We start from the raw sequence: 13,988 nt of genomic DNA, 5'->3' as shown, positions 1-13,988 counted from the left end.
CTGCCAGGGCCCCAGCAATCTCCTCCCTTGCTTCCCATAGCATCCTAGGATACACCAGGTCAGGCCCTGGGGATTTATCCACCTCCAACACCTCCTCCTTTGTAATGTTTATATGCTCCAGGACATCGCTGTTCCCTCCAATGAGCACACCTGCATAATGGCACAGATGAGACTACACAATTCATTGATATTAAATCAAACTCGTCATGCTTCGGTTCCTGATGCTGCTATGTAATGCACAGTAGCTTTATCAGTTCTCTTATCCATTTGGTAATTTTAGTTTAGTTTAGAGATACAGCACTGAAACAGGCCCTTCGGCCCACCGAGTCTGTGCCGACCATCAACCACCCATTTATACTAATCCGACACCAATCCCATATTCCTACCACATCCCCACCTGTCCCTATATTTCCCTACCACCTACCTATACTAGGGACAATTTATAATGGCCAATTTACCTACCAACCTGCAAGTCTTTTGGCTTGTGGGAGGAAACCAGAGCACCCGGGGATAACCCACGCAGACACAGGGAGAACTTGCAAACTCCACACAGGCAGTACCCAGAATTGAACCCGGGTCGCTGGAGCTGTGAGGCTGCAGTGCTAACCACTGCGCCACTATAGCTACAATTTTAAAAGTATTTTGTTCTGTGGTTTTAAAATGATTGGGGGTGGGGTAAAACAAAGAAAATAAAGGAACAACTGCTAAGCCAAGATTAGAACGACGAAAAGATGGGGTAAAATGGATTTAAAAAGTGGAAAGAGAAGTAAGAGGTGGAAAGTTTAGGGAGGAAATTAATCGAGGGCAGGGCCAGGCTCTGAACAGCAGTAAGAGCATGCATAAAAGGCTAAAGTCAGAGTATGGGTTGAGGAAATGAAGCATTGGAGGGTGAAGATAGGACAAAATGCCTGAAGTACCAGCTATTAAACTGATTGCTTTTAGCTGTAGAATTAATTGAGTTGGGGCTTGAGAAAAATCTCATTGTAAAACTCAGGTTAATCCTATCAGCAGGATCCTTCGCTTCCAGCAATGTAACTAATCAGTAAACAGATTCCAGGTCGGTGTGCATTCTAAGTGCATGCTAAGATATCTTAGCTGCATGGAGTCTTGATCCCTATTTCTGCAGGCAATACCTGAACAACCTGTGCCCCATTATAACCTTCAAATTTAGTTTGTAACAGCATAAAAGTTGCCACCCTATCAGAGACCATCACCTTACTAAAGAAATTCCAAACTACATTTTCTAAATCTCACCAGCCTCATGCTCTGCATCCTGCTCTAAATGTTTCATTTTTTCTTGATAAAATGCAAGCCAGCCACACCTCCTTAATGCCATTTCCTTTCTTAATCAAATTTATACTGCTTTCAACTTACAACATTACGCTTTCTCCAATTCTTGCTTTTCCATCATATTCAATATCTTTCAGCATCTGTAAACTCGAAGATTTGACTAACAATCATTATCTTTCTCACTGAATGCCTTAGACAAACTTTTTTTTTAATGAGGTTCACCAGGGAAAGGTCAAGAGGTCCAATATCAACTAGAAGCTCTCGGGACCACTTTGGAAATTTACGTCTGATTTGGCATAGTTTTGCTTATTGCAATTATTGATAAATACCTTCCTTTTAAAAACCATAAAGGAAAATGCATTTCCAAAAAAAAGAACTCAAGCATAAAAAGTTTGCAATATGCGACACACACAATTGCTTTTACCCCAGGGAATGACTTTCCACTAAATTCTCAAGAGCACAGGAGAAAACCCCAAAATAAAAAGTCTTTCAGCCTCTCGGCTAGATAAGTAATAAAAAAGGCTTACTTCTTCACCGATGAATGCAACTTAAACACTTCTAAGGAATGCAATAATCCTACCTTTGCTAGACGGCTCATCTGATCTTCAGAGACATTGCTGCTCGTCCTGCCTGCTGTTTTAGTCGGTTCAGCCCCATCCGCTTCCACATTTGGCCAAACCTTCAAGTCATGCATGCCCTGTCGAAACATGCTGAAAATTAAAAGCATAAGAGGAAGAATATTACTGGAAAATTTAACTGAATTAGCTGGTCATCCATAGCGCATAAATCAAGCAAACAAAACAGGAATGTCTGATTATTAAACTCACAAAGATACCCATTGATAGATTTTCTCATGACCACTGAATCTTGAAAGAATCAATTAGGTAACCAGTTACATTAGTACTTAACAAAATGCATAAAAAACAGGAAATAGCCAACATAAGTAACCAAAAAGCAACTAAAAACTGTTAGAGGATGGATGTGGTGACTTCAATATCCATATATTCAAAAATAAGAAAATTAATTACTAATAGCAAAGTCACAAGTCAATAACTTCTGACGAATTAAGTAGAAACTTAAAAAATTCCCCTCTGGCTACTTTATGCAGCAGATAAAGTATTGTTGGAAAAAAGAGAAGTGGGTTGATCCTACGATTAACTTCAGTGGATGGAAAATCACAGGCTGCAGGACCACCACTTCCTGACTTGTGCTCTCTGCAACCACCTGATGAGACAATTAGCCAAGATTTTGTTTAATACAGATTATTACTTTTGAAAAAGGTCTCCCTCCATACTTTGATAGGCTGAGGAATATCTCCTTTTACCAATTCACCCACAAGCAAACATAAATCAATTCTTTGTTTCCTCAAAACTTATTTTTTTAACATTTATGATATTCCCCCTTCAACCTTCCTAGTTGCAGGGTAAAAATACCACAATGTTGAGATTTACATTACAACCATAACTTCTAATTCTTTGTACTCTTGGGGAATTTTCAGTTGATAGTTTATAAGGCTTCAGTTAATGGTTTTGATTTCCTTCCCACAGCTGAGTGCCCAGAACTACATGCAATACTACAACTGCAGCCTAATTAACCTAATACAAATTTAATCACCATTAGTTTTATGTACATAAAGTCCCTATGTGTAAAACCCAGAATCCCATTTGCCTACATGTTTTTTTCTACCTGTACACCTTTTTTAAAAAAAAAGGTCTATATATTTGTACCACTAGATAATATCATAAGAAATAGAACTGGCCAGAAAAAATTCAACCCATCCAACTCTATCCTCTCCTACTCCCCCACAGCATCTGTTCCTCCACTCTTATTAAGCACCTTCCCATTTAAAGTATACTTCCTATTACCATGCTTTTCTTTCCGCAAATGTACTTCTCATTTCTCTGCATTGAATTTCGCCTGCCATCCATTCCACTAACCTATCTGCTCCTCTGTCAACTGGCCATGCCTAAATTGGTATCAGCAGACTTCAGTATCATTCAAGTCCAAATCATTTTGTATAAATGAAATCTGTGTGTTCACAGCACCAATCCCTGCGAAGTGCAACTACCCAGATCCCACCAATCATAAAAACAGTGATTTTTACATTAATATGTGCCTTCATTTTCATAAAAAGTTTCAAGTGCTTCCAAACACCTTTTAAAAAGTCATATACGCAAACAACGTCCTCAAAAAAAAATTCACTCATGTCCTTTCTAAATGCATGCTCATTGTCACCATTAAGCCAATAGCTCTCCAAGTATTAAATAATTTATCTCATATTAACCAAGGTAAGACTAATCACTTTCTTCTTCAGCAGGGATTTGCTACCCTCTAGTCATATTCTTGTGCATTTATCCATGTGACAAACATTTTGCAGTATTAAATGTAATATTTACTCTTCAATTTAAGAAAAAGGTTATAAGAAATGTTTTCTTCAAGGCACCAACCACTATCATATATTAATCTGAGGACAGGGGAAACCAAGAGTCAAGATAAAGATTTGAAAATAGTGAACGTTTCATTTTATGGTAGTCAATTTGCAGCTTCAACAAACTCACAAGCACATTAAAGTTCATGAGAGCTGTGAATTGCTAGTCTGAATTGCATTTGCTGCAGATCAGTAGTATTGAAATGCAGTGGTCTGAACTATACAGCAACAAACAGGCTACAGTGCAGGCTAGAGACGAATTTAGTGTCAAGCAGTGGAGGTCACACACATGACAACTCACATGATGCTGAGTCATGTCTTAGCTTTAGATTACAAGGTTCCTTAATAAATCTGCTCACCATGTGTAACAAACTGTTTCTTATTAAAATATGCATTTTGAAAGACCTCCCACAAATACGTTCCTTGTAGCCAATGAAACGTCCCAATTTTCTTTTTAAATAGTGGATAATGTACAATTAACCCCACCGCTGCCAGTATCAAAATGCATCTGTTTACAGTTCTAATGATTACATATGGATACTTGTACTAAAACTAAACCATTGATTGCTACATTTCTGAATCACAAAAAAATTGAATAAAAGGTACAATTGACAAGCTAGTCAACATATGCTATATAAATTATCTAAAACATTCTGCAAGCCAGGCACATCTCACTCCAATCTAGAACTTGCAACCGAAGTTGTCATTAATTTTGTCTGCCACCTTTTTGTAAAGCTAGTGTTACGATCAGGTGAGAAAGGTGTCTCGGGGTCTTTTGCTGTCTTCACCTGGTCTTATTTTAAACAGGGTTTTATTTTCCTACGGATATACGACGCGCCTACGCTAGCATGCACACGCGATACACACATGCAAATAGGGACAGAAAAGAGAAGAAAAATAAAATGGAGAAGTTTGAGGCAGTCTATAAAAGGGGGTTTCTTGTTACGGTTTCTGTGGTTCCAGCTCGCCGTAGAGTCCTTGATTGTAGACAGCTCTTACTTTTCGTTGGGGCCCAGTATTCTTCTTGAACCTTGTTCACGTAGGAGACTTTTCTCCCTTTGAGCTTACGGGTCTTCAATGGTTCTTCAGTTCCGTGAGAAAGAGATGGGAGCAGACAGAAGAGAGATGTTCTCAAACCAGGAGCTTTCTGACTTCAAAAACTGTTTTCTCCAATTTAAAACTCTCTCAGTTCCAACCTCTGCAACAGCCAGTTAGTCACGTGACTAAAACTGGTCTGACTATTTCTTCTGTGTACTGGGGAAGCAATGACTGGGACCCCATTGTACCAACACTGTCTGTTACTATGCAAATATCTTTCCAGTCAGGGGCTTGCAATTTTAAGTTTTACTGTTCATGTGGCGCAATGTGTGCCCCAGTCTTGGCAGGTGGGGGGGCTTGCCTGACACTTGGCATTTAAATATTTGAGTTATTGAAATTTTCCGCTAATATACAAGAAAATAAAAGTGCTCCTTGGTGACTTCTGTACATTGAAATAATGTTATCATCTAGCTGTATCACTTAAAGTTTGCGTTTAGGAGGAGGATGGGACAAAGAAGTACAGAGTATAATTAGGCATCGTTCTGGGGCACAATACAGCTCATGTGGCATTCGCGTAACAACGCAGCAGCCCACTGACGTCAGAGTGCGCCAAGCTTCGCATATGCGCAGCTCCATCTTGCCTGGACTAAGTGGCATAAGTGCAACATGACGTCACCATGCCATGCCAATGTCATCGCGTATCAGTGTATGGTCCATTTTCACGCGGGCACAATACAGCGTCATCGGGTATCCAGCCACCCCGCTCTCCAGCCGCTCACTCCCCGCTTCCATCCCCATCCCCTCCAGCCGCTAGCTCTATACCGCACCGCTTCCCTCCTCTTGGTCACTCGCTCCTACATCACCCCTTGCTTCAGGCGGCGCGTTGAGACCGATCAAACGTGGGAGCGAATGGCCAAGAGGAAAGCGACGCGGCATGGAGCGAGCGACCAGAGAGTGGGCTGCCAAGGAGAGGGGAACAATCGGGTAAGGGAGTCGGGGGAGCAGTGAGGTCTGGAGTGAGTGGCTGAGTGGGGGGAGGTGAGTTGCCGGGGGGCGGGGTGGGGGTGGAGAAATAAAAAGAGCGGCCGTTGGGGTGGGAGCGAGAGGCTGCGTTCCAGTGAAATCAGTCCTGGTCAGTCATATAAACGAATCACAATGAAGAATTGGCAGCACATTTTATACTCTGCCCGATTTTCCTTTCCATCCATCAGGGTGCCAATTCATTGTCTTCCAATGGAAATGCAATCATAAAATTCCTTTTGAATTTTAAATGGATCTGAGAGTTACAGTTAGTATCCTGTAACTACATGGTATATTACTGGGCTTCCATCCAACTTAATGGAAGGTTAGTTTGCTAGAATGATCTAACCATAAGCATTTCCTGTGATAAATTGAGCAGCACCATCTTTAATCCTGGCAGTTCCCTGAACGTCGCAGAGACTGACGTTCCAGTTGAACAGCCTGTATTTGCTCATGCGCAAGTACTGCACCACATAGTGGTTGCGTTGTCAGCAAACACAGCCTTCACATAAACAATGCACAAGAAATGGTCAGGTTACCTTTCTCCACAAAACCACTGCAGTAAATTTCAGACCATCTTTTAACTAAGCGCAGAAGCCACAACTGATGAAGAGCTCATCTTACCCATACTTTCCAAAAAGGGTAACAGTAGTTCCTCCAATAGGGACAGCTTTTCCAGGTCCATAAACATCCCAGATTGTGAGAGCAACTTGAGCATTTCGTGGTAAATCTGGATACTTCACAGGTAATTTTAACCATTCATTCCAGCTGCAAAACAGAAATGGACATTATTGTTTCCCCCTAGATCCTAAATTGCAGATAGGCCTGGTAAATTTAAACAAAGATCATTTGGTCCTTTTGATCTTAACCTATTGTCTCATGACTAATTTGTTTCCATAATGGTATTTAGTTATTTTTTAAAAAAAGTTACATTATTTTTTCTAATTCATTTGAGAGATGTGGGCGTCGCTGGCAATGCCACCACTGACCACCTCCAGGCGCGTATCCATTGTCTCTCGAGATAAGGAGGCCCAAAAGAAAGAAGATCCTAAATTGCAGATAGGCCTGGTAAATTTAAACAAAGATCATTTGGTCCTTTTGATCTTAACCTATTGTCTCATGACTAATTTGTTTCCATAATGGTATTTAGTTATTTTTTTTTAAAAGTTACATTATTTTTTCTAATTCATTTGAGAGATGTGGGCGTCGCTGGCAATGCCAGCATTTATTGCCCATCCCCAATTGCCCTTCAGAAGGTGATGGTGAGCTACCTTCTTGAACTGCCGCAATTCTTGGGGTGTAGGTAGACCAACAGGGCTGGTGGGAAGGGAGTTCCAGGATTTTGGCCCAGCGACACTGAAGGAACAGCAATATAGTTCCAAGTCAGGGTGGTGTCTGACTTGGAGGGAAACTTGCAGGTGGTGGTGCTCCCATGCATCTGCTACCCTTGTCCTTCTAGGTGGTAGAGGTCGCGGGTTTGGAAGGTGCTGTCAAAGGAGTCTTGGTGAGTTGCTGCAATGTATCTTGCAGATGGTACACACTGCTGCCACTGTACGTCGGTGGTGGAGGGAGTGAATGTTGAAGGTGGTGGTGCCAATCAAGTGGGCTGCTTTGTCCTGGATGGTGTCGAGCTTCATGAGTATTGTTGGAGCTGCACCCATCCAGGCAAATGGAGAGTATTCCATCGCATTCCTGACTTGTGCCTTGTAGACAGTGGACAGACATTGGGGAGACAGGCGGTGAGTTACTTGCCACAGAATTCCCAGCCTCTGACCTGCTCTTGTAGCCACAGCAGTTATGTGGCTGGTCCAGTTCAGTTTCTGGTCAATGACAACCCCTAGGAGGTTGATAGTGGGGAATTCAGCAATGGTAATGCTATTGAACATTCAGAGGAGATGGTTAGATTCTCTCTTGTTTGAGATGGCCATTGCCTGGCACCTACGTGGCATGAATATTACTTGCCACTGGTATCAGCTGAAGCCTGGATGTTGTCCAGGTCTTGCTGCATATGGACACAGGCTTTTTCAGTATCTGAGGAGTCACAAATGGTGAACACTGTTCGCTGATGACTGCACATCCCCACTTCTGACCTGATGACGGAGGGAAGGCCAGTGATGAAGCAGCTGAAGATGGTTGGGCCTAGGACACTACCCTGAGGAACTCCTGCAGTAATGACATGGGACTAAGATGATTGGCCTCCTCAACTACAACCATCCTCCTTTATGCTAGGTATGCTTCCAACCAGTGGAGAGTATTCCCGATTCCCATCAACTCCAGTTTTGCTAGGGCTCCTTGCTGCAATACTCGGTCAAATGCTGCCTTGATGTCAAAAGCAGTCACTCTCACCTCACCTCTGGAGTTCAGCTCTTTTGTTCATATTTGGACCAAGGCTGTAATGTGGTCAGGAGCTGAGTGGCCCTAGCAGAACCCAATCTGAGCATCAGTGAGCAGGTCATTGCTGAGCAAGTGTCTCTTGACAGCACTGTTGACGACCCCTTCCATCACTTTGCTGATGATCAGCAGTAGACTAATAAGGCAGTAATTGGCCGGGCTTGTCCTGCTTTTTGTGTACAGAACATACCTAGGCAATTTTCCACATTGCCGAGTAGATGCCGTTGTACCTGTACTGGAACAGGGGCTAGGGGACGGCTAGTTCTGGAGCACACCTTCAGTACTACTGCCGGAGTCCAAAGCATTTGCAGTATCCAGTGCCTTCAGCCATTTCTTGATATCACATGAAGTGAATTGCATTTGCTGAAGACTGGCATCTGTGATGCTGGGGACCTCAGCAGGAGGCCAAGACAGACCATCAACTCGGTATTTCCGGCTGAAGATGGATGCAAATGCTTCCGCCTCGTCTTTTGCACTGATCTGCTGTGTCCCCCATCATTGAGGGGGGGGATGTTTGTGGAGCCACTTTCTCCAGTTAGTTGTTTCATTGTCCACCACCATTTACGACTGGATGTGGCAGGACTGCAGAGCTTAGATTTGATCCATTGGTTGTAGGAGCGCTTAGTCCTGTCCATCACATGCTGCTTCTGCTGTTTGGCATGCAAGCAATCCTGTGTTGTAGCTTCACCAGGTTGACACCTCATTTTTAAGCATGCTTGTGTTGCTTCTGGCATGGCCTCCTGCACTTTTCATTGAAACAAGGTTGGTCCCCGACTTGATGGTAATGGTAGAGTGGGAGATATGCCGGGCCATGAGGTTACAGATTGTGGTTGAATACAGTTCTACTGCTGCTGATGGCCCACACCACCTCATGGATGCCCAGTTTTGCATTGCTAAATCTGTTTGAAATCTATCCCGTTTAGCACAGTGGTAGTGCCACACAACACAATGTTGGGCACCCTCAGTGTGAAGACGAGACTTCGTCTTCACAAGGACTGTGTGGTGGTCAATCCGATCAATACTGTCATGGACAGATGCATCTGCGATAGGTAGATTGGTAAGGATGAGGTGAAGTAGGTTTTTCCCTCACCATCTGCCACAGACCCAGTCTAGTAGCTATATCCTTTAGGATTCGGCCAGCGCGGCAGTAATGATGCTACCGAGCCACTCTTGGTGATGGACATTGAAGTCCTCCAGCCAGAGAACATTCTGTGCCCTTGGTAACCTCAGTGCTTCTTCCAATTGGTGTTCAACATGGAGAAGCACTGATACATCAGCTGAGGGGTGGGGGGAGGGGGATGGTGGTGGTAATCAGCAGGGGATTTCCTTGCCCATGTTTCACCTGATGCCATGAGACTTCATGGCACCGGGGCAATGTTGAGGACTCCCAGGGGAACTCCTTCCTAACTATATACCACTGTGCTTCCACCTCTGCTGGGTCAATCCTGCCTGTGGGACAGGACATACCCAGGGATGGTGATGGCGGTTTCTGGGACATTGTAAGGTATGATTTGGTGAGTATGACTGTGTCTGGCTGTTGCTTGACTAGTCTGTGGGACAGCTCTCCCAATTTTGGCATGAGTCCCCAGATGTTAGGGTCTTTGCAGGGTTGACAGGGCTGGGTTTGCCGTTGTCATTTCCAATGCCTACATCGATGCCGGGTGGTCTGTCCGGTTTCATTCCTTTTCTTAGACTTCAAAGTGGTTTGATACAACTGAGTGGCTTGCTAGGCCACTTCAGAGAGAACCACATTGCTTTGGGTCTGGAGTCACATGTAGGCCAGAAGAGATAACGACAGCAGATTTCCTTCCCTAAAAGGGCATTCATGAACCAGATGGGTTTTTACGACAATTGGCAATGGTTTCATGATCATTACTGAGACTAGCTTTTTAAAAAAAATTCCAGATTTAAGATGAAAGCATGAAGTAAAAAAATATAAATTCAGCAAATGGTGTAATAGCCTTGAACTGCTGGCACAACTGTGTTTAAAATTTTGTGGAAGTTTGTTCTTTTAGATCACTTTTTTGCAGATGATCGTCAACAACATGAAATGTTGAACAATAAAATGTTTTGACCTGCAGCAACATTTATCAAGTTTAAAAATGTACCAATTTATAACCAACCAAAGAATTTCACACCAATGAATGACAGTAATGTTACCAAGAAAGTAATCTGTCATGGAATCATCAATAATTTTTCTGTATAAGTGTGGCCAAGGATCAAGGGCACAAGATTTAACAGCCATTACTGTCATACAAAAACAAAAAATAACTTATATTTTGAAGAAAAAAAATTGCACCTACTGAAAATCTGAAATAAAGATGTAAAAGACTAGAAATACTCAGCAAGCCCATCAACACCTGGAGCTCTGAACCTTCGAACTAGAAAGGGAAGGTGGGCGATCTTCTGCAATAAAATGAAAAAAGAACTGGCCAAAACAAAGTGAGAAGAAAAAAAAACTGATCAAATATTGCAAGCATTAGTATAAATAGGAACTGACAAGGGGTTCAATAATCTGGGACTAGATTTTTAAAAATTCAAAGGTGCTGGATGATACCGAGATCAACTTAGTCATGTTGTGAACACAGCAAGACCAGTTAAACTATTCCCGATGGAAAGGAACAAAATTTGAATGGGAGAAACTGGCAAAAGGGGGAAAACAGAGGGGGACACAAAGAGAAAAATAATGGTGAGGTTACTGAAATCAATGCTCAGAGCAGTGTTGCAAGTGCCCAGGAAGAAACGGGAGATTTTTTTTCCCCTGAATGTAGTATCATTTACATAAGCCACTGCTGGGTAGATTATGTATACGACATGTATCTTGAGCATCATCACAGGATGTGATGTCATGAGTCTGTACCTCATGTTGCTCAGTGTTCATGTAGAAACCCTAGTAAGAAGACCCCTGCAAATAAACTCTTGTTACTTTTATCCAAATTCCACTATCCTCATTCTATCCCAAGAGCACACTGACAATATAGTACACAGTGGCAGTGGTAAGAAAGATTTATGCAGCATAAGAAAACAGAAGCGGTAGAAAACATTGAGGAGGAATGGAAAAGTCAATACCATTACCAGAGAGATTTGAGCGTGCGATGGGGCCCAACCAGGTTGAAGCATGGCAAAGATGGATTTGAAGATTCAACTGGTTTAACCGCACGAACAGACAGAGAACAGGTCAGTGTTTTGCTTTACACTGTGGGAGACAGCGCAGACGACATTCTGACTATCCTGGGGATCGATGAAAAAGGAACTCAGTATGACAAAGTGATTAATACACTGGAGGGATACTTTCAGATCAGGAAGAATATAATTGTGGAAAGGGTTAAGTTCAACAAGCGCAGTTGGTGAAAGCATCAATTCATTTATTAATGATCTGTATAAAGTAGCTGAGAACTGAGAACAGGAGTTTATGAGAGGACCTTATTCAGGACAGAATAGTAGTAGACAAAGCACAGACAGACCAGGTTCAGTCGAAAGAGGATTTGACTTTGAAAAAAGCCATATTATTGAGCAGGTAGAAGTATGAAAGAGTAATTGACTACTAATTCAGCGGGAGTGGGGGGGGGTGCGTTTTGGCAAAATCAGGAGAGTCCAGTCTGAAAAAATTGTGGAATCAGTTGAATCCATTGAGAAGACAGAGAATAACGGCGCCAGAAAGTCCGAGAGAGGCAGGAAAGACATAGTTAGGACCAGGTGAGAAAGGGGTCTAGGGGTCCCTCTCAGCCTTCACCCGGTCTTACCGTAAGAGTTTAATTTTAAACACACCGTGTTTTTAGCTCCCCCTTGGTGAATCCTTGTTCATTGCTTTCCAATTATAAGGCAAAGAAACCAGCACAAACAGGTTTTCTTAGGTTTAAAGAAGAAAAGTTGAAGTGTATTAAACTTAAACTCTAATTTGGTTAACGCCTACGGATACACAACGTGCCCACGCTAGCATGCATACATGATACACACATGCAAATAGACAGAAAAGAGAAGAAAAAATAAGGTGGAAAAGTTTGAGGCAATATCTGAAGAGTTTTTGTTACGGTTCTTTGAGCTCACTGTAGAGTCCTTGATTGTAAGTAGATCTTGCTTTGCATTGGGGTTCAGTATTCTTCTTAAACCTTGATGGCTGTCGGAGACTTTTCTCTCTTGGGGTTCATGAGTCTTCAGTGGATTCAGAGGCTTGTGAGAAAGAGATGGGAGCAGACAGCAGAGATCTTGTCAGTTTTGGAGCAAACACTGAGTTCAAACTCTCTCTGACTAGTTCAAAAGACCTTGGAACAGCCAGTTAGTCATGTAACTAGCTGGTCTAACCAGTCCTGGATTGTATCACCTTAGCAATCTCTGGAATGCTCCTCTTACACACAGTACCTGGCAATCAAAGTCCATTGTGGGTTGAATGAATCAGGGAATGGTCCTTTGTCCTTCCAAGCACTGCCTGTTAATATGCAAATATCTTTTCCGCCACAGCTGATCTGTTTAACAAGTCATTTCCTCGCTCCAGCAACAATTTAAAATCAATGTTCGTGACAAAATTAATGTGCCTCATTCGTGGCAGGTGGGGGCCTAGCATGACAATACCTACAGGCAGCAACACTGAATTGCAGTCAGTGTGGCCAACAGCAGCACTAGTGGGAAACCTGCCCAGCCCGGGTCCCAGTAAGGAAACCAAACAGGATCTATTAGTATTTGTGTGGACCTTACACAGCTTAATAAAGCAGTAGACAGATTCACCCGGTGGCATCAGTCGATGACAGCCTTGCCAAATTGGGAAAAAGCTCCTTATTCATGAAGTTGTATGCAAATAGGGGGTTCTGGCAGTTGCTTTTAGATGAGGAGTCTATTTGTTAACCACTTTATCACACCCTTCGGCAAATTCTGCTTCAACAGATTGCCACTCGGTATTGCATCGGCATCAGAGATATTCCAGTGGACGATGACAACAATCCTAGAAGGCTTGGAGGGAATCATCTGCCACATGGATCATGTTCTGATTCATGGAGCAAACCAAGAAGAACACGACGCAAGGGTAACAGTGAGATTACACAGATTACAGGAGGTAGGGCTCCGAATAAATGGCAAGGGCGTATTCTCACAGTTGACAGTGAAGTTCCTTGGCCACATAATTGATGGATCTGGAAGCATGATAGATTCATAGAGGATGAAGGCAATAAAAGATTTCACAGAGCTAAGGAATATAACAGACTTAGAGTTCATGGGTATGGTTAACCAGGTAGGGAAATTCCTACCAAATTTAGCAATTATTGATGAGCTTCTATGACAACTGCTAAAGTAGAACAGCAATGACTAGCACTGGGAAGTCAGAAAAATTCTTCTGAGAAAATCAAGACATTTTTGACTTCACCAGATGTTTTGACGCATTACAATCCAGAACTGGTGACTATTACTGCAGCAGACACATCGTCTACAGGATTAGGTGCAGTTTTGTTTCAGATTCAAAAAGATGGATAACACAGGCCGATGTACTTTGCCTCTCGTTCGCTGTCAGAGACAGAACAAAAATACGCAGTGATGAAAAGGTAGCATTAGCAGCAACACAGGCATGCAATAAAATTTCAGACGACGTACTGAGCCTCAAGGTCAAGATCGAAATTGACCACAAGCTACTAGTAACGCTTAATTCCAAGGAGTTAGCAAAATTACCCCCAAGGCTGAAGAGATTTCGACTACAACTAATGAGATATGACACAACAAAAGAATATGTCCCAGGGAAGCATCAGGTGACAGCTGCTGCATTTTCAAGAACACCTGAACTGGGAGATGTCTCATTCCTGGAGGAACTGGAAGTCTTTGCTTTAGCTATAAGCGAGGA

The 13,988-nt window shown here is 42.6% G+C and overlaps 1 protein-coding gene across 2 annotated transcripts in view; it reads right to left on the bottom strand.

The window, feature by feature from the left end:
- Positions 1–13,988, bottom strand: part of pik3c3 (phosphatidylinositol 3-kinase, catalytic subunit type 3) — a 153,234-nt gene that overhangs the window by 121,311 nt on the left and 17,935 nt on the right. The window contains exons 3-4 of one of the 2 annotated variants that reach the window (XM_068032629.1): positions 6,401–6,544; positions 1,871–2,000 (exon numbers count right to left, since the gene is read on the bottom strand). In XM_068032629.1, coding sequence (XP_067888730.1) covers positions 1,871–2,000; positions 6,401–6,544 — 274 coding nt within the window. The remainder of the gene's footprint in view (positions 1–1,870; positions 2,001–6,400; positions 6,545–13,988) is intronic. The other variant, XM_068032636.1, reaches the window with a different exon arrangement.

This window comes from Heterodontus francisci, chromosome 1, assembly GCF_036365525.1.
Source record: "Heterodontus francisci isolate sHetFra1 chromosome 1, sHetFra1.hap1, whole genome shotgun sequence".
In the NCBI taxonomy this organism is placed as follows: domain Eukaryota; kingdom Metazoa; phylum Chordata; class Chondrichthyes; order Heterodontiformes; family Heterodontidae; genus Heterodontus; species Heterodontus francisci.
The sequence above is the reverse complement of the archived record's forward strand: the minus strand, read 5'-3'. Positions and strand labels throughout refer to the sequence as shown.